Source organism: Mastigoproctus giganteus, chromosome 1, assembly GCF_048544385.1.
Source record: "Mastigoproctus giganteus isolate SK-2022 chromosome 1, ASM4854438v1, whole genome shotgun sequence".
In the NCBI taxonomy this organism is placed as follows: domain Eukaryota; kingdom Metazoa; phylum Arthropoda; class Arachnida; order Uropygi; family Thelyphonidae; genus Mastigoproctus; species Mastigoproctus giganteus.
Genome location: NC_143575.1, coordinates 227,255,719 through 227,275,830, shown reverse-complemented (window position 1 = coordinate 227,275,830; position 20,112 = coordinate 227,255,719). Strand labels below are relative to the sequence as shown.

At 35.3% G+C, this 20,112-nt stretch overlaps 1 protein-coding gene across 5 annotated transcripts in view; it reads right to left on the bottom strand.

Moving 5' to 3' along the window:
* The window catches only part of LOC150091569 (uncharacterized), a 322,811-nt gene that overhangs the window by 237,850 nt on the left and 64,849 nt on the right, over positions 1 to 20,112 (bottom strand). For all 5 annotated transcript variants that reach the window (XM_090376203.1, XM_090376217.1, XM_090376221.1 and 2 more), the window contains exon 3: positions 5,417 to 5,618. In XM_090376203.1, the coding sequence (XP_090232329.1) occupies positions 5,417 to 5,618 (202 nt within the window). The remainder of the gene's footprint in view (positions 1 to 5,416; positions 5,619 to 20,112) is intronic.

The following is a 20,112-nucleotide window of genomic DNA, read 5'->3' as shown; positions in this document are numbered from 1 at the left end:
AATTGTTGCTCTTGGCGAACACACCCTGGTTCTAGTCCACCTATCTTTATTACAAAAGATATTACCAATTTCCCTGACAATAAAGTCTCCCAATAAAACTATATCACCTTCAACCAGAACGGTATGCACTTGACTGTTCCTGATGAGCTCCCAGTTACATTTGTTTCTAGGGCAAGCACTTGTTTTTTCAGTGACTCAAATTCTTCTCATAATGCTGCAAGTTCTAATTTGGGATCGGTACACTCCTTCATTAGGTGGAAAGAAAAAAATCATCAATTGAGCTACGTTAGTCCACTAGACAAATCTTAGAATACATGCCGGTGGCATGTATTCTAAGGCTGTATAAAAGGCCTTGCATGTATAAAAGGCTGACAGAAATCAGCCTTTTATGATATATGAACAAATAAGAAAGTGATGCAAAGTGAAAGCAGCACTATTTTTAACTCTAAGGATTCTTACAGTTCATACCTCATAAAAGACTAACTGTACAGAAGATATAGGTCAGTACTGAAATTTATTTTACACATTTAAGCTCACATTTTATCATTTTAAAAAAGTTTGGGTAATATGCATTTCAGCAGATGGTTGAGAGAAGTGTGCGAGGACATTTGCTATATCCTTGGTGGGAGGACAAATCTTGGCTATTCCAACTTCTGGATTATTTTAATTGGATCAGAAAAGGTGTCACAGGGAATCTGTCCTTGCCACTATTTGATTTTGTCCCAAATTAGGCAAGGATCCATATCATTTTGACAGTGGAAGCAAATTTATATTAAGATTCCCTTTTTGTGTCTCTTCTTATGCATCATGCTTTTGCTGGGTACCTTGTAATTAAGGAAGTTAAGAGTAAATGGATAATTGTAAAATAAATTACATGCTTTACTCTTGTCATTTTTGTATTGTTGCAAGCATCATTCCACAAATTCCCACTATTGGACCAAAGTATGGCAGTGGCTGCAACATATATGATTTGTGATGTGTTCTGTGGGCACCATCAATGGATTGATATTTGAAAACACTGGTAAACATTTTTTTAAAACATGGTACACTTTTTTTTAATACAAAGAACTTGTGCAATCTTTAGTGCCAATTCTAAATTTGTAATAAATAATAAAACGAAAAATAAAAAATATACATGTATTTCAAACATTTAGCAGAGTTTTCAGCAAAAAATAAAGAACAAATGTTAACGAATACTGAAACAGTTCTCACTAAATCAAATACCTTATTGTGGTTCAATAAAAGGATTTTTTTTTTTTTTTTTTTTTTTCATGTAAATGAATCTGCACTTTTTTTAAAACTCTTGTGCTCAGCAATGAATCCCTTCCAAAACAACAGTAGTCTGCCATCACTGCCTTCTTGATATCTTGGAAAAATCTTCCACCCTGCTCTGGAACCTGGAAGCAGTGAGTGATCACTGCTTCCAGGTTCTGTGCCAAAATATCACACTCATATTGCAACCTAATTTTCTGAAGTTAGTAACATCTTGTTGGCAATCTTCTTGTAGTCCTTTGATTTATAAATGCCTCAAGTTTTTCACAACACTCTTTGATGGTAACCAAGCCTCCACTTCTTTCTGAGACACAGAAATTACCAAAAAATTTGTGAAATTATCATCTTACAACAAGATTGTTCATTTGTGGCCCACCCAATGAAAACCCACTTAGCATAGAGTTTAGAATTCTTTATCTCAGGGAATTTTGAAATACTGTACATTCATTTCTTCAAACAGGCCTCTGGGGTTGGGTAAATTCATATTGTGATTTTATGTTTCTCACCAACCATGTATTAAAATAAGACACGGAAACTGGTATTTTAAAAAAAAACTGTTTACTACTATATATTTACAATTAAAATAACTTTACAACTAAAAAGGATAATATATATACATATATATACATACATACATACATCAAATAAAATACATTAAAATACCGGGTTAAGAGCGATAAAACCGACTGTAGCTTTCGAAGGCTCCTGCCTTCTTCAGCGGTAGATTCCTTGTACTGCGGTGCATCTTAAGTACCAGCAAGTTCATGGTCTAAATCAAGTGTTTCACTGCCACGTGTTCTATTCTCCTGTGGACTGGGACCGGAAGTGGCTCGGGAGCGCATCATATGAAATCGTTCATCCCTCCTGAGGATCGTAGCCTCAAAGAGGGGATGAATCCGCAAACCTTTGTCTCTCTATTGATGTTCTCTGTCGAATTAATCCGCAAACTCTCGAGCCACTTGCGGTCCCATAACCTATGCGCCCGATCAGTGATGATAGCTTCATCTGGGGAGATGAAGAGACTGTACATTCATTACAATAATTATTATTTTCTTAAAACAGCTTTCTTTTTACCTATAGTCTTAACAAAATTTTCTGTTGGTTCCGGTTTTATATTTATCAGTGGCAAAAGCACTATTTGGAGAGAGAAATGGTTCATTAATGACAGTTTTGCTTCTAGGTGTGTGTGAGATTAGTCTCTTCCCCCCCCCCCCAATCTTTCTAAGCCTATGATTAGCTTTTAGCCCTACAATTTGCATATAAAGCAAGAAAATTTTTTTTTAACCTGATTGTTCAAGAAATAGGGTTAGCACCTTCAGATCAACCCAAAAAGTAACCCCAGGGGCTCACATCTGGTAAGTATGGATTGGCACACCCAGGGTCCTGAGCTGGAATATCATCATTCTTTTATTTTGTGGCGATCTCGATCTCTCTCTCTCTCAGGGTAACTTGTGAAGTATAAGCCTCAGGCTACCCTGCACCATATGGCTAATAATAATAACTTTTGTCTGGAAGTCCTACTTAAATATTCACTTCTTTCTGTGAAAAAATTAATTCTCATCATTTGTTAGTAATGCTAACATTTTACCTTCAACTATCATAAGCATGGAAACTTCTATATAAATCTGTTTCAACTGCTGATCATAAACATATGTTTATTATAAGTTCAGAAAACTAATTCTTTGCAGAATACCTGCATTATCAAAAGTTAAAAATTATTTATGAGCTGCAGCTAAGTTTAGGACAAAAGAGTTATATAAATTATTTCGTAAAGTAAAGAAGTACATAGGTGTAGAAACATAATATAACAAAGTTCTTTCACTTTCTATTCTTTATTCTATCTTCAGTTGTGGTGGGATGACTCAGTGTGACTGATCCTGTGACTGCACAGAAGCTTTGTATACTGAGTCTGCTCTTGTGACTAAAAATAGTGTGTGAAACAAAAGAAACTGATTGATATATGGGATTTTTAAATACTACACAAGTTTGTTTGCCACCATCAAAATAAACAGAATACATGAAAATTTTAACCTGCTCTTAAGTTTTTATATAACAGAAGAGAAAAGATTAAATTATCCATTTACACAAATAAACAAATATATAAGTAAACATATTACCAATCTGGTGAGTATGGGCTTGGCAAACCCAAGGTCCTGTGCTGGATATCATTTATTCTTCTCTTTCTTGGTGATTCCCTTCTACTTCTCCCACTCCCTCACAGGGTAATGCAGGAATTTTTTTTTGGGTGGTGCATCATAAGCCTCAGGCTTCCTTGCAACCATATAGTTAATAATAATAACTTTGACATGCATCTTCAAGAGGTATTTTTCTTCAGTGTAGTGACTTATTACAGCTAAGAACCTAACAAGAGGGTGCTAACAGAGGTGACTATCATTCCAGATTACTATCACTATCATCCATGCACCATTTAAAATATGATGCAACTAACAATAGGCAGAAATCTACATCAATAATCTGTCATTCAAGTTTCCCAAACATAAGTTTTAATGTGTGCAGTTTACCTTTCAACCACACCCAAAAGAAACAAATCCAACAGCTGGTCAGAAAAACAAAATGTTTATAAATACCTCAATAACAGCCATGTAAGATAGTGCTTCTATACCTTTTGTGAGAGGGGGATATTTTCATTGTCATACATACCATCAATAATATGCACAGTATCACGGACCATGTGATTAAAATAAAAATAGTAACATGGACCATGTAATTAATATAAAAACCTGTTGCCAACTGACAAATATGTCATAAGAATTTGCAATAACTCAACACACACACAGTGTGTGTGTGTGTGTGTGTGTGTGGGGATCTATAAAATTCTCATTATAACCACAGAATATTTTCTAAACATCCTGTCATTTGGGCTACTATCTAACAACTACTCACCAAAACCGCTCTTTTCTAGGTTAACATCACCTAGTCAGGTTTTTGATCCAGACATTATGTAGCCTAGTGCACAATGTAGTAAATCCTTTGTTTCCAAGAAATTGAATGAAACTTCTTGCATTAATGTTCTTTAGAAGCATGCCGATCTACTGCAAAAGCTGTAAAAGTTGTTTGATGTCCAGGGAATATGTTGTTACAGCCTAATGCAATGGGAGAATGAGAAACTGTTGAATTCTTCACTGTAATTATTAATGAGCGGCTAATCTTCAATAATCATTTCAAATAGCAAGAAAGTCTCATGACTTTCACACACTTCTGCCATACCATACACTGTTCTTTATTATTTCATTTTACTTTTTTCTACTTTATTTGCATGATGTATTATTTTTTTTTTTACTGAGTGAGGCAATATTTAATAGTACTTATGCACTAAAATACATAGTACTTTACAGAACAGTTTTTATTTTGCTTAAGTATAGCTGTAATTATAGTTGCAATTAAATAGTTGTAACAGCTGCTTTGCACTTGCCAAGAATCAGATATTAACATCATACATTGGACAGGTTCAGTCATTCTGTAACATATACTTTGCACGTTTTTATCTTTATTATTATAAGCTGCATATTTTTAATACTGACTTCACTTTCAGTTTATTACTTCAAAATTCTGGGTGGTAAATCATAAAAAAAGTTTATATAAACTACAGATCTTTATATTTGAAGAATGCATACATCTATTCAATAATTAGTAATAAGTGAAAAAATGCATAAAAAACCACAAAAAAAAATGAAGACACACACTTGATCAATTTCACTTAAAGACAAACAGAAATTTGTTTTTTTATTTTTTTTAAAATGTTCTAAAACATGATTATGTACACTGAACCAGTGACAGGCATATATCATCAAATACAAAATAATCAAAATATTCATATGAATTTGCATCATAATATGAGAGTGCCAATGCTGAAAGAGTTGACAATATTCTGATTTCAGGATTCAACCATCAAGATGCTTGTACCATTATTTAACACTTGTCTGTTATGCTCAAAGAATAGATCCCATCCCTTGCTTTCTCTATTCATCTATATACTGATGAACTGACTACTATTTTTCAATGTAAAAAAAGCTTCGGTGCTGTGATGATCTCCCTTACACAGAATATGTCAAAATGTAGTAACATGTTTCTGATACAACATGCAAATATATACTATAACAAAACACCATATTAAAAGGCATACCTAGGAATCCAAACAGGTTGATTAGATCCGTCAGATTTGCTGATGTGAGTGTTTTTTAGCTGTATACTTTTACTCAATTGAATGGCTTGTTTAATTTCTCGAATAGCATCTGAAACATTTTCTGGTTTTAAATTATCATCGGCAGAAAGTTCACTGTTTTCATCTTTTGAGGATCTTGGACTCACCTGACTAGATTTCTGAGCTAAATAAAAATGAAATGAGACTTCTGAATTCTTAGTTATCTTGATTTCCACAAACTTAAAAGATAAAAATTAAAAGCAAAAATAGCATTTTGGAAAAAAATCAGCACTCAACCAAAGGTTGAACAAACAAAAGAGAAATTAGCTTTATGAGAAACACTTAATTATCCAAATAACAATCACAAATGAAATAAACACTTCATCACAATATAACTCGCCTCTTGATTCTGCTCATTTCAATTCCATATGAAAAGCAGAACTTAGTTCTACTTTTCATATGGAACTGAAATTAGCAGAATCAAGAGGTGAATAGTTATCTTTGTAAAGACGTCTTCTTTTCACTTCTGCTTGATGAGAAACTTAATGGACTGGAACTGCAGTATGCTGGCTAACCTCTTTATTATACTAAACTAGGTACTTTTGTGAATTGATCTAAAGCTACAATGGTCAATTACTTAGTTAAAAAATAAATAAATAAAATAAATAATATAGGGTTACAGCAAATGACAATAAATATACACATTAATTCAACATGAAATTAAAAATGTGGTATAGAAACCATTTTGGTTTTTTTTTGTTTTTTATTTATTATAAATATTCCTTTACAATTATTTGAAAGTGTGTCATACAGGACAGGGTGTTTCAAAACCAATCTGCCATACTTCAGGTGCTGATTCAGTAGTTTATAACAAATTTTACTATAATATTGTTTCTATTTTCAACCATCGTTGAATTATGGCTATTTCAAGGTGTGCATGCAGAAGAAAAATAAATGAGAGTATTAATCAAATGAATTTACTGCTACATTTTTACCACAGTTTTCTGTGTGCAACAGTGTTCATTTTAAACAACAATTTACTGATTATTGAATCATTTTTGAAATTTTCATGTACATAAGCAATTAATGCATGGAGTTAGCATCAAAATGGCATAACGATGCCATTTTTACATTAACTTGACTATTTTTGACTGTGTGAATATTATGAATACTCAATGTTCACATAGTCAAAAAGCATCCATCCAATTCTTCCTTCAATTTTGTTAAACTCTCTGCCTCAACTATCCCTGCAGGCAATTTATTCCAATGTTCCACAATATCAGTGACAAAACTACTATACCCCCATTGTCTGCCCACTCTTAAGGAGGACTCAGAAATTAGTTTTTTCTGCTGCTGCGTTAAGGTAAACTTCACAAGAAGTAGTCAACAGTTATGTTGTTGTTGTTATGGGGGTTTAATGGCACATAAAACCCCCATAACAATTTATAGTATAAATGAGTAATGCACCTACTCATTTATACTATAAGGAAATGAGAAATTTTCAAAAATCAGAAATGATTAAAAAGTCCAGTTTGCTTGATGTAGTTGAAAAATTTGGAAATTTGCCTTTTCACCAATGAGATTCTCTAAAATTATTGGTTTATCAAGGTTTACCAGTGATAGCAGGGTTGAAGTTCTGTCTTGTCTATAGTAGGGGCAGTCAATAAGAATGTGTTTTCAGTCAGATTTATATAACAATGTGGACACTGTGGTGGATTGTCTCCTGTGAGTAAATAAAGATGGGTATGACCTATTCTCGCCCTTGAAAGGACTTCTTGTCTTGATGTACGGACACTGGAGTGCCAAATTTTTGGATCATGTTTAATTTGAAAGAGTATTATTTGTTTGAGAGTTTCACATTGTTGTGCATTCTGACAAGCATGTAGCTTGAATAGTTAATGCATAGTCTGATGGTAGAACAGGGATATTAGTTAAGTCTAAAGTAGTTTTTTAGACTTAACTAATGATTTTTTTGCAGGTTTATCAGCCAGTTCATTGCCCAAAATACCAGAATGTGCTGGAATTCAACAGAAGGTGACCCATTGATGGCATTCTTCAATTTTTAGTAATATGCTTCGTATTTCATCTATAACAGGCTGAACTTTATCTGAGGAATTACATAAAGCCATGATTGAACTGAGCAAACTGGTGTAAATAACAGATTTTAAAGAGCAGTCAGAACAGAGATTTTGTAAGGCCAGTTTAATTGCACATAAATCAGCTGAGAAGATACTGAATTCAGATGGAAGGGATACTGAAATAATGGTATTCAGAAACACTGTAGCTGCTCCAATGTTTGAATTAGATTTAGAGCCATCTGTATAAATTGGGGGAAAAATCAATATATCTTTGAGTGTGAACTGCATGAAGTTGTTTGATATTTGATGCTTGTAAAATGTCCTTTCCTCATTGGCAAAGGGCAGTGTCACAAGTCACTAGAGGAAGAGAAGCCCATGGTGGTTGACAGCAAGTTGCTACCTGTTGTATGGAAACACTCCAAACTTCCATCAGTTCAAGAAGGTGAAGACCAGCTAGCTTTACTATGCTAGGTTTATTTCTGAAGAAGTTTTCTGATGGTGGATTGAACAGGTATGACTGAATGGGATGCAAGGCACAACTTTGTATCTTGACAGCATACTTCAATAACTGTTTTCCTAAGTAAAGTTAGTGGGGGTTCATGGGCATCAATGTAGAGACTGTGCTGGTGATGTTCTGAAAGCACCAAGTGCAAGCCTCAAAGCACTGTGTTGAATGAGATCAAGCCAGTTCAATGCACTCATTCTGGCCGAATCATATATGGGATCTAATTAATGCCCTGTATAAAGGAAGTGGAGAGGTACGATCTGCACCCCATGTTTGGGCAGATAAAGCTTTGAGTATGTTTAGCTTTTTCAGACAGGAAGTACGTACATTTTTAATATGATCTAAGAAGTTTAACTTCTAGTCAAGGATTAATCCTAGGATTCTGATGTTATTAGTGACTAATAACATCAAGATCTGGATGAAATTAGCATTGTCTACAAAAATGGATAGCAATTGTTTTCTGCTGTGAGAGTTGATAGCCACTGAGGCTGGTCCATTGCTGTGTTTTATTAAGTGATATCTGAAGCCACCTTTCAATAGATCTCATATTTTGGGAACGACAGGAGATGGAAGGTCATCTGCATAAAGGTAAGTCTCAACTGTATTTGAAAGCTGTTTAGTGATAGAATCTATTCTAAGAGCAAAAAGAGTGGCACTCAGTACTGATCCCTGTAGAACACCTTCTTTCTGAATGAAAGTTAGAAAGGGCATGCTGGTATCGAACTTGGAATGATCTAGTATGTAGAAAATTCTTCACAAATATAGAAAGGTTGCCCTGTAGACCAAGGGGGTAAAAATCTTTAAGTATTCCATGTCGCCAGATGGTGTCAAAAGCTTTCTCTATATCTACTGAAACCATTATTAGATGTTCGTGTTTAAAAAAGGCATTATGGATGACAAATTCAGCCTTCACCATGAGATCCAAGCATGACCTGTTTTGATGAAAGCCATGTTGACTATGGTTCATTAACGATGATCCAGATGAGTCTGCTGTGGACAATTTTTTTTAAGGATTTTGCTGAGACAGCTTGAGAGAGATATTGGTCTATAGCTATGGGGGTTGGTTGGATCTTTTCCAGGTTTTAGGAAAGCGAAAACAGCAGAATGATGCCAAGAAGCTGGATAAACATTTTCTAAAAAAATACGGTTGTAAAAGACCAGGAGGAGGTGCAAAACTTTGTCATCAAGATGTTGTAGCATGACATAATAGATCCCACCTGGTCCAGCAGCACCATTGTGGGCTGTTCTAATGGCATGCAAGAGTTCAGAAAATTGCAGAGCTTTATTATATATTATAGTACGAGGGCAGTTTGAAAGTTAGAGTGCAGTTCTGCAGTGTTTTTAATTCACTGAAAACTTGTACTATAAGCTGATGCTGCAGAGATTTCAGCAAAAGTATTACCCAAAGCATTACCTAAATCTAAAGAACCAAACAGATCTTGCCCATTCCAGGAGAGGATTGCAGAAGATACAGTAGGAAACTTACCAGAAAGCTGTCTGATTTTATTTCGATGTCAGTGTTTTTGTTAATGCTTGAGGCAAAACGGGTCCAGGAATCTTGGCTTGTCTTTGTACGAAACATAATTTTGCCCTTAGCTTCTTATAATTAATGATATTGGCTGTAGTTGGATATTGTCGAAACAAATTCCAGGCTTTATTTTTTGCTTTCTTTGCTTTTCTGAAATGCTCATTCCACCAGTAATTATAATGATTTCGGCCTGGGGGATTTGATAATGGTATTGCATCTTCAGCTGTTTTTAGGAGATACAAGGTGAGGTAAGCTATCACGTTATCAATATGCTGTAGACGGATTTTTTCCTCATAAAGAGAGATTGAGGACTGAAATTTTGCCCAGTTTGCTTGGACAAATTTCCATTTCCTGCAGGATTTCATTGAAGGAGTCTGTGCTATTAAAATGTTGCATACAATTGGAAAGTGGTCGCTGCCCATGGGATCCTTTATTACATACCACTCTATGGTTGGGACCCAGTACTAGAGAACAAATTAGAAAGATCTATTTCTGAGGTGTGTCCATTTGGGAGATGCACATGAATGTGTGCACCAGTATTGAGTAGTGTGAGGTTTTGTGCCTCCAGAAAGCTTTTAATGAGTCGACCACATATATCTAGTTTAGGCTCGCCGGATAAGGGGTGGCACCTGTTAAAATCACCTAATATACAGAAAGGTGGAGGTATCTATGTGAAGAGATCTTCAAGATCTTTTAAAGAGTAAGTACAGTTTGGCGGCAGATAGATTGAGAAGTGTTACTGAAATACAAAAAGTGATACGAACAGCAGCAGCTTTTATTTCAGGCTGAAGTGGGATATGTTTAGTTGGGACCTTTGAATTTACTAGAATTGCCACACCACCGTGGGCTGCATTTGCTGTATTACAATCTCTTCGATAAAGGCAAGAGTTCTTTATTGAAAGAGAAATTTGCAAGGTTAGTTAAGTTTCCTGAAGACAAAGAGCATCTGGAAAATATCGATTAATCAAGTCTTTAATATCGTATGTGTTGCAATGAAAGCCTCTGCAGTTCCATTGTAAAACATTATGCATCATTTAGGTTTAGCTGAGGATGATTCACCTGACTTTTTTTTTTTTTTTTTTTGTTTGAGGAGAATTTTTTTTCGATCTTTTTTTGGGAAGATCGGGCGTCTAGTATCCATAGTGTCGTTTGCATGTAGTTCTAGTATGGGTTCCTCATGATCTGAGTGTGCATCTATTTCCATACTATTGTTGGGCGATTCAGTTTTCTTGTTGTCGTCAGCAGGTTTCAATTTTTCTTTGTTATGCAGGCCCATTGGCGAATCAGCTGGGATGCTGATTGGAGTGTTGGTTGCTTCACTGGTCTTAGTTTGAGATGTGTCTTTTCCCGAGTTCGATAGTGTACTTTTAACCCAGTTAGCTAGAGATATGCTGGGTGGTACTGATGCATCTGTTTGAACTGCTGTTGAATGAGAGCTTCAAGTGCAAGATGCATAAGAACGACTGGGCGTGGCTGATATAACTTGTCTGCATGCCTCATGGAATATGACTATGTTCAATTTTATATTTTTGCATTTTCTTCCCTGTTTTCCACATGATTTAGAGAAGCCCGGATGACTTTCTTTACAGTTGGGGCAAATTGTTCAGCAGATTGTTCAGCTGAGGCTGAACAATCTGCTTGTGTATGCTCCTTGGATCCACAAATAGGACAAATGGCATCACCTCTACATGCTTGCTAGGAGTGTCCATATTTTTGGCATTTAAAACAACAAATGGGATTTAAGGCCGAATTCACAGTTTAAATAGCCAGCTTTTACAGAGGATGGCAAATCTGGGGTGCTAAAAGTTAAAATGATGGATCGAGTTGGAACAAGATTTCCACCTTTTTTGGTCATTATACGGTTGGCAGTAATTACTTTTTGATTGCTCAATTTCTGAAGTAATTCCTCTTCAGATACTGTAAGTAGGTTCCACTCTGCAATGACACCTTTTGAGGAATTTAATGTATTGTGGGGAGTGATAGATACTGGCAACCCACCAAATGTCGTTGTTTTGAGCAGCCACTGGGAAAGTTTTGAGTTGGCTGTTTCAATCAGGAGGTCTCCGGATTGTAATCTTTTAACCATGTTTGGTGTTCCAGCAATGGATTCCAAATATCTTTGGACCACAGGCTGGGTGGAGAGAGAGAATGTATCATCAGAAAGATTGGCATGTCATTTCACTGTGCTTCCCTTCAAAGCCTTTTCAGTTGATTAGAGTCATTGACATCGGACATTTCCAGTCTTGAGCATGAAGGCTCTAAAGAAGGAAAATTATTCAAGTTCATGTTCGATCCTTTTAGCCCTGGGAGAGGGACTTTCTTCTCCTGGGTTACCAGCCTTGCCATATGGAGACAGGAGTGGTGCCAACCAGTGACCAGCACAAGAAGAGAGCAGTACGTTGCTAGCAATAACAGTAACATTGCAAGCAGTGGAGGGTTTATTAAAGCACTAGTACTCGCCCTAGGAAAAACGCTAGAAAAATCGCACTAGAAAGATTGCTTGGGAACTATCGCTTGGCACTTGGGGCCTCAGCAGTTATAAAAATTTATATTTGTGCTTTAATTCTTCTCGCACTCACCAGTAAAAAATATTCCTCCCTCATTAATTTTACTAATCTCCATCAGGGCATTATATACCTCAATCAAATTACCTCTGCCTCAGATGTCTAACTGCTAAGTACTGCAGACCACACCTTTTAAACCATTACAATTGGTATATTTGAATATATAAACTTCTCATGAGGATAATGCTTAGTGCTCTTAACCAATCTAGCTGCACTGCTTTGCGCATTTTCCCCAGAAGTTCCATAACTTTCTTTAGTTGCAGTCTCCAGACCTGGATATATATTCCAAGTATGGTCTCACCATCACTTTCTTAAGAAAAATGACCTTCTCCCTACTTGCAAGATTCTAATAAACTATAATACATCAGCATCCAAGTTATTTGCATTTGGTCTTGGTTCCCCTCCCACAAATAATTTATAATTGTTTCTGTTGGCTGACTTGTTGTTAAAACTAATACAGCTCACTTGAGCAGTTTATTGCTTTTAAGCATGTGAAGGCACCTGATATAGCTTCCCTATCTCCCAAAATTTGCTGAAATGCAACTGTCTTATGTATGTATCATAAAATATTGAGAAGGAAGATCTATATTCTTTGTCACAGATAGGACATTCCAAGGGTAGAAGTTTAACTAATTGAAGTGCATCATAGCAGTTCACTGAGAAGGTTCCGATCTAATAGATATGCATATCTTCAATGTGTTGTCTATTCCTAACCAAGGTAACATTTTTTTTTTTTTAAACAAAGACAAAGTTGGAATACCTATTTTAATTGGAATAACTTGTTTTTGAGTTTAAGTCACCTGCTATTTTTCTCTACATGAGTTTCTAATCATTAGCTTATAATCTGTGTACAGAATCAAAATTATTTTCTACTCAGATAGTAGTCTGTTTGGCCAACTGATCTGCTAATTTATTGCCTTCATTCCTAAATGTCTGGAGATCCAAGGGAATATAGCCAGTGGTATAAAGGTCCAACAGAATATTCAGAAGATGTGCTGAAATTTTGAAAACAATTAGAACTTCCCTATCGAGTTTATTGTAGTTTCTGTGATGGAAGCGTAGGGAATTAGAATTGAACCTAAAACCTTCTCAGAGGATAACAAAATATATGCTGACATACTGATTTTACTTTCTTTCATAATTAGTACCCAAAACACGCTTTCATTTAAATACATACAGGAAACCATAAAATTCATCGCTTTACAATCTAGAAGTCTTTAAAATGCAGCACATTTTAACTACATAAATTAGCAAGAAATGCTCTTGCTATAGTTAATCTCTTCCATAAGCAGCAACTTACACACACACACACACACTAGATTTAATTCCACACAACCAAGGATTTTGCCACCAATTATAACTAGGCAATGCAGCATCAGTTGCACAACAAACTATAATGACAGCAACAATGAAACATAACCATTTTTATTAAGAGTGAGAAAATGATTATATCTCCACAGTATATTACTAAAACCAAAGCGTCAAATTGATAAAGACTGCACATATCTCATTATAATTTTCCTTTAAGAAAAAAAAAATTTTTTATGCTGCATTGTAAAAATATTTTTTTCTATGGAGGATAATCATTAGGCATGTTAGTGTGTATATGAGTAAAGTGCTTACTACCTTCATCACGTTCATCTACATTTAATAACTTGACTTCTAGTGGATTGATTTTCATAAAATTTTATTTTTAGCTCTTTAGAAAAATTTGACAAGCCAACTCAAATTTCATTAAAACAAGAGCAATAGAAATTTGGTGGTTATATTTCTTTGTCTGTCTACCGACATGTAATAACTTAACTCTTAATGGATGGATTTTCATTAAATTTTATATTTGCTTTGTTGGAAGATTCGGCAAGCCTTCTCAAATTTCATTAAAATTATACCAAAAGAAATCAGGCAATTATTATTTATTTTTTTTTACCTATCAACATAGGCTATTCATATACTGTAATATTGTAGCTTAAATACTGATTATAAATAAACAAATAACCTTTTATTGTACACACAATTAGATACATGCAATAAATACCAATTACAGTGCATAAAGGCTAGGGTTTGAAAAGTTATAAGTATGCATCAACATACAGTTAGAGATATAAAAAAAGAAATCAGTTGGATAATAATATTTTAAGGCAGTAAGCGCTGAACTATGTAAATTCAAACTATGACATTAGTTAGCATATTTGCATTATTACTACATACTTGAATTTTTTTTTAAACAAACCAAAGTTAGTACATTCATATTGTGAACTCCTTCATAATGAATTATGAAGCCTTCCTTATACTTCAAATAAGTAACACTAATGGGGAAGTGTTACTTATTTGAAGTATAAGGAACGAAACTTGAAGGATTTCACAATATGAGAGGTTACAATAATGATGCCAATGTACAAACCGCACTGCTCAGAAAACTTCATTGCTGACTGCACAATTACTCCCAGGTCTTTTTCATTCTCCACCACCCTGAGTGTAGTCCCACACAGTTGGTACATTTCTCTTGGATTACTGCTACCCACATGCAGTACTTTCCATTTGTCAATGTTAAACTTTAGCTGCCACTTCTCAGCCCATCTGCACTAACTTTTCTAGATACTGTTGCAGGAGCATACTGTCATTAACAATCCTGCCAACCTTTGTGTAATCTGCAAACTTTGACATTAAGCCTAATATACTTTCATCAATATCATTGATAAATATACAAAACAAAAATGGGCCCAACACCCTGGGGTACTCCACTAATAACCTTGGCCTATGAAGAGCAGCTTCCATTGATAACCACTCTGTCTTCTCCCACTCAACCATCCCTTTATCCATTGTGGCAACTTGCCCTTAATGCCATACTGCTCCAATTTGTACAGTAGCCTTTCATGTGCAACAGTGTCAAAAGCTTTTCTGAAATCCAAGTATATGATATCAAAATTATTTTTTGCATCTAGTTCCTTTGTAACCACATCATAGTATCCAATCAAATTTGGATGACAAGACTTTCCCTTAAACAAATGCTGTGTCTGAATTATTGCTAAAGTCTTGTCTAGATGATCCTCCAATGCATCTTTAACCAGTGACTCCATTATTTTACCCGGAACAGAAGTTAAACTAACTGGTCTGTAATTACTCGTGTCACCCTTCGATCCCCCTTTGTGAATTGGGGATACATTTGACCATCTCCAGTCCGTGGGGACCTCCCCTGAGTACAAAGATGCTCTCATAATTATGGCTAAGGGTTTGCTTAGTTGCTTTGCCGCCTCCTTTAATATAACTGGATAGATTCCATCCACCCCAGGTGCCTTTCTTATGTTCAACAACTTCAACAACAAATATGTTAACTTCAACAATTTCTCCTCCAATTTGCTCTGTTATTACAAAATCATTAAGCACCCTGTTACAGTTTGATAAACTTCCGGTATTTTCCTGCCCTAATAACTCATGCGTGAATGTAGTTGCAAAATACTCATTAGTTTGTTAGCTATCTGAGCAGGATCATCAACAGTCGAACCATCAATATCAAGTGGACCAATCTGATTCATCCCTTTCCTTTTAGAGTTTATATAAGTAAAGAAGTCCTTGCTGTTTTTCTTAGCATCCTTTGCCAAAGATTTCTTATAATCTGCCTTCATTTGCCTAATCTCCTTTGTGACTTGATTACAGACTAGCTTATATATATCATATAGGCTTCTGCGTCGCCTGATAATTTATATGCAACCCATGAATTTTTCTTCTCTGCCACAAGTCTCAGTAGTTCATTTAGGCTTAAACCTTGAACAATTTCTTAAATCGGTATAAAACGCTTAGTAGCTTCCACGATTAATTCCTGGAATGGTTCCTGGATTAATTCCTACTAATGATATCATTAGTAGGTCCCACTATACAGAATTTAAAAACTCTCTGAGATCACACTGTAGTCACCTTTATGGAAGCAAAAACACTTCATTAAACTGCCATCAAACTAAAACACTCATTTATTTCACATCTAGCTCAGAGTTACACATTCTGAAGCCTGCTCGATTACATTATTAATTCTTTGGTTTATATCAAAATAACAACAATAATAATATATTTATAACATATGGAAAATGAAGTTTTTCTAAAAAAACTAGTAAAAATACTGGCAGAGTTATTTTATGCATCACAGAGATGTGGATAATGCCCTCATGAGAAATCCTTAGTCGCATTGGAATTGGTAAATGATTACATTCTTTCCCTCCAGACAGGAGAAACAGGGCAATGGCATGGCCATAACATAAAACACCTCTCTAAGCTCACACTAATCAGCTCCACCGCTGTACAGGCTGATAATTTTAAAAAGCTATTACAGTGTCATTTGATTACCAAAAATCTATTCTTGATGTAAGAACTGTTTATCTGACGACACCAACAAACAGGACAGGAAGTTCGGGAAGCCAGAAAGTGAATAATCAGTAACTTCCGCCGAAACACATCGCTCTACTCTGCGGAGACTAACTTCAATTAACAACATGAAAGTTTACAGCATCTCTTCTCAACTAGTCAGAATGCAGCTGCCCTGTGCCTGGAATATTCTTAAATAAATATTTATTTGTCATTCTCTAGTCAGATTTCTCCAACAAGAGGAACCAATCATATTAACTATATTTTTTCACCAACTAATGTCACCATGAATCTATCACCTGAGATGAGCTTCAATTCTGACCATTGCAGCTTTCTGTTCTCCTTCCAGTCAAGTATTGCATCGCCGCTAGCACTCATCAACAAATAAAGAAGAAAAGAAAAAGTGATTGTTGGCCTGAACTTCGATTCAAATAAATGTTGCTTTTCTGCGCCAATCACACCATGGTAGTGCTTCAAAATTGTAACCTTGGGTTTGCTCTGCATGGGTTCACGTGTTGGATAAATTTAATCACTAAAACACAGCCTCAAAAACCATCACCAAGAAAACAAGAGCTGAGAGTAAAATTCAGTCTAAACAAAATCTCCACAGAACGTAGAAAGCCTAAAAACACACACACACAAACATGCACACAGACTGGCAGAATTCAACATATTCAAAAAGCACGAGAACACAGTTCAACAGGGAAAAATTTCATGCCATGAAAAGCAACCTGGGGGCACACACTGCATGGAAAACTCCCACATGAATGTTGATCACCAGAGTTCCTACATCACCTGAACCCGAATAAGTGCCGGAGTTTATCACAGTTATCATCAGATAGCAGGGCCCCAGTAGCCATGTTAGCAAGAGCGCAAGGCTATACTGAGTGGAGTGTGTGGGGTTAGAGACCAGCTGTCAGTAGTCGTGGATTTCCTCCTCAGTATCTTGAGTTCGTTGGTCTCAAGGCCGGGTACTATTAGCAAGTCAAATCCAAGGATCCTGACTAGAATGCATTCAAAATAAATAAATAAATCAGATAGCATAATTGTCAGCTGATGTTGCAGATGGATTAACAGTACCTGTTCAGTTCATCCGCAACATCAGCTGGGTTATCTAAGATTTTCCCACATTCATTTGATCTAATTAGTTCTGCTCTTCTTTGTATTCACATACAGCAGACTATTTACTGGGATCGGTTTAACTGGGACAGTTCAAGACTCCAATTTAAAAAAAAAAAAAAAACACAACCAGAACTCATAAAATTCAAGTAATGACTAGAACAGGTATAAACAGATGTTTTGCAAGTTGTAAATAAGCGACAAGAAGCGGCGTTATAAGTAGTCACTGGGAGATTAGTATGCCTATTATCTTGCAACCTCTGCCCAAAAAAATATATATATAAATAAATAAATAAATAAATAATAATAATAATAAAAAAAGACCAAATGTTTAGTTTGTTTTAGTGCGTTGCGTCGATTGTTGTGATCCTTTGCACCGCAAAAAGACAAATTTTGTTTCGTTATTTAGAATTGTCAAATTTTTTTTTTATAGTAAATATTTTTTTTGTTTATAAATAACGAAAATGATGGGTAACTGCAAAAGAGTTGCGGTCTGAAAATGCAACTGAAAACGCAAAAGAGTTGCATTTTCAGGATGCAACTCTTTTGCATTTACCTTTGTGAAAACTTGAAATTATTCAAAAGTTTGAAAAATGAAAACAGTGCATCTGTTAAATCCATAAAGAACCATTATAATGTTGGTGACCAAACCATACGCGACATCGTAAAAAATAAAGGGATGCTATTAGATTTAAAATCGACAACACAAAAAATAAAGAGAAGCATCGAATTGGACATGCAAGTTTTATTTTTATTTTGGTAGTTGTTGGCGCATCAGCTTCTGTGGCCATAGTGCACCTCCTAAGGTTTTTGCAGTACTTTGATCCAAGCCCGAGGCGGGATTCGAACCCGCGACCTTTGGGTTGCCAGGCAGGCACTTTACCCACCAGGCTAGCCCAGTCGGCTGGGCTCGCAAGTAGTGCATGGTAAGTTTTTTTCATATTTTATCTATTGCCATATTTTTTACGCAAGTTGCTGAATATTTTTCAATGTTCAGCAATCTACAGACTTCAGACTTGCTTTTTTTTTTCCACTCTTTTTTTTTTTTTAGGATTGTAAAATTTAAAACAAAAAACAAAATAATAATAATAAGCAATCGATAACGAAGATCACAGCATGCACAAATTGCACAAGAGAGATACAGAATAACAAGGCAAAAAATAGGAAAGAAGAGAAGAAGATTCTTAAAATTTATATGTTTTTGAAGATTTCAGTGAAGGGGAACACATTTCACCATAATAACGTAAAAACTCACAGAATTCCAGTTATCGGTATTATCGCAAATGCAATAAGATAGAGTTTATTACCCATTTATAATGAATTGCACTAACAGAAAAGACCAATAAATCGGAAGTGCAAATTGTTTTTATTGTTTTATGGCAGTGACCTCCAGAATTTATGCTTTAGTAAAATGTGAGCTCGCGTTGGGTGATATAGTGAGCTTTAACCCTGTGAAGTTCTTCACAGAAAATTTCATTTTGACCGTTATCATCAGTGATGCGTTATCCTATAGGCAAAAAAAGACATTTGCCTAGGGGCCCAGATCAGAGGGGACCCCCAAAACCACTGTTTCTAAAACTCATTGCTGTTTTTTACTAATATTTTTAAGTGACTTTTATTGGAAACTGAACTTTCTACCTATCAACGTCAATGAACTTTACCTGAAGATTAATTTGACAATTATGTTTTTCCAAAAATGGCTTTACTGATTTTGAAATTTTATATTTAGTTCTTATGTCATATAATTTGTTTGTTTGGTTGTCACAATACAATGAAATTGAAAATGTTCTTTATTAGTTTTTAATTTAGATGGGGGCCCCAAATTCCATTTGGACTTGGGCCCCATGAAGGTATGACGCACCACTTGTTATCATGGTGCCAACTAAGAGAATAAGTGACAATGGTACTAGTAAATCTACCAAGAAAAGGGAAAGCGATCGATTTGGATCAGAAAATTAAAATAACAAGGATGTATGAAAATGGTCAAACATTAACAATTATCGTGCTGAATTCAGATTTGTCAATAATAATATAGTAGCAATATGTTATTAGTCATTGCCGAGTTACGTAAAACTCGACTTACGTAAGAAGTCCTGTAACATATCTCTTACGTATGTCGGGGACTTCTGTATTTTTGGATTAACCAGGAAATAGATTATCCGGGATTTTATTTTATTTTATTTTTTTTTTTTACAATCTATCCCGGAAAATCAAGAGTCTACTGTATATGAAAAACTCTGTCTCCGTTATTGGCTCCCTTTGCTGGTGATTTCTGATAATCAGACTTTGGCAAACCTACTCTTTTCTGTGGTACTATTACAAACTGATTTGTAGCTCTATCTTTTTTTTTTTTTTTTAGGCTTCAGTACTTTTAACACCTCTAACTTTTTCCATGCCATCTTTGCCTACTCTATTAAACTGGCTAGTTCATTATTCATCCATCTTGGAATGCATCTCGCTGCATTTCCTTAAAATGGTATATATGCAACAGAAGGTGTCTGTGACTTTAAAGATATTCCATAATTCTAATG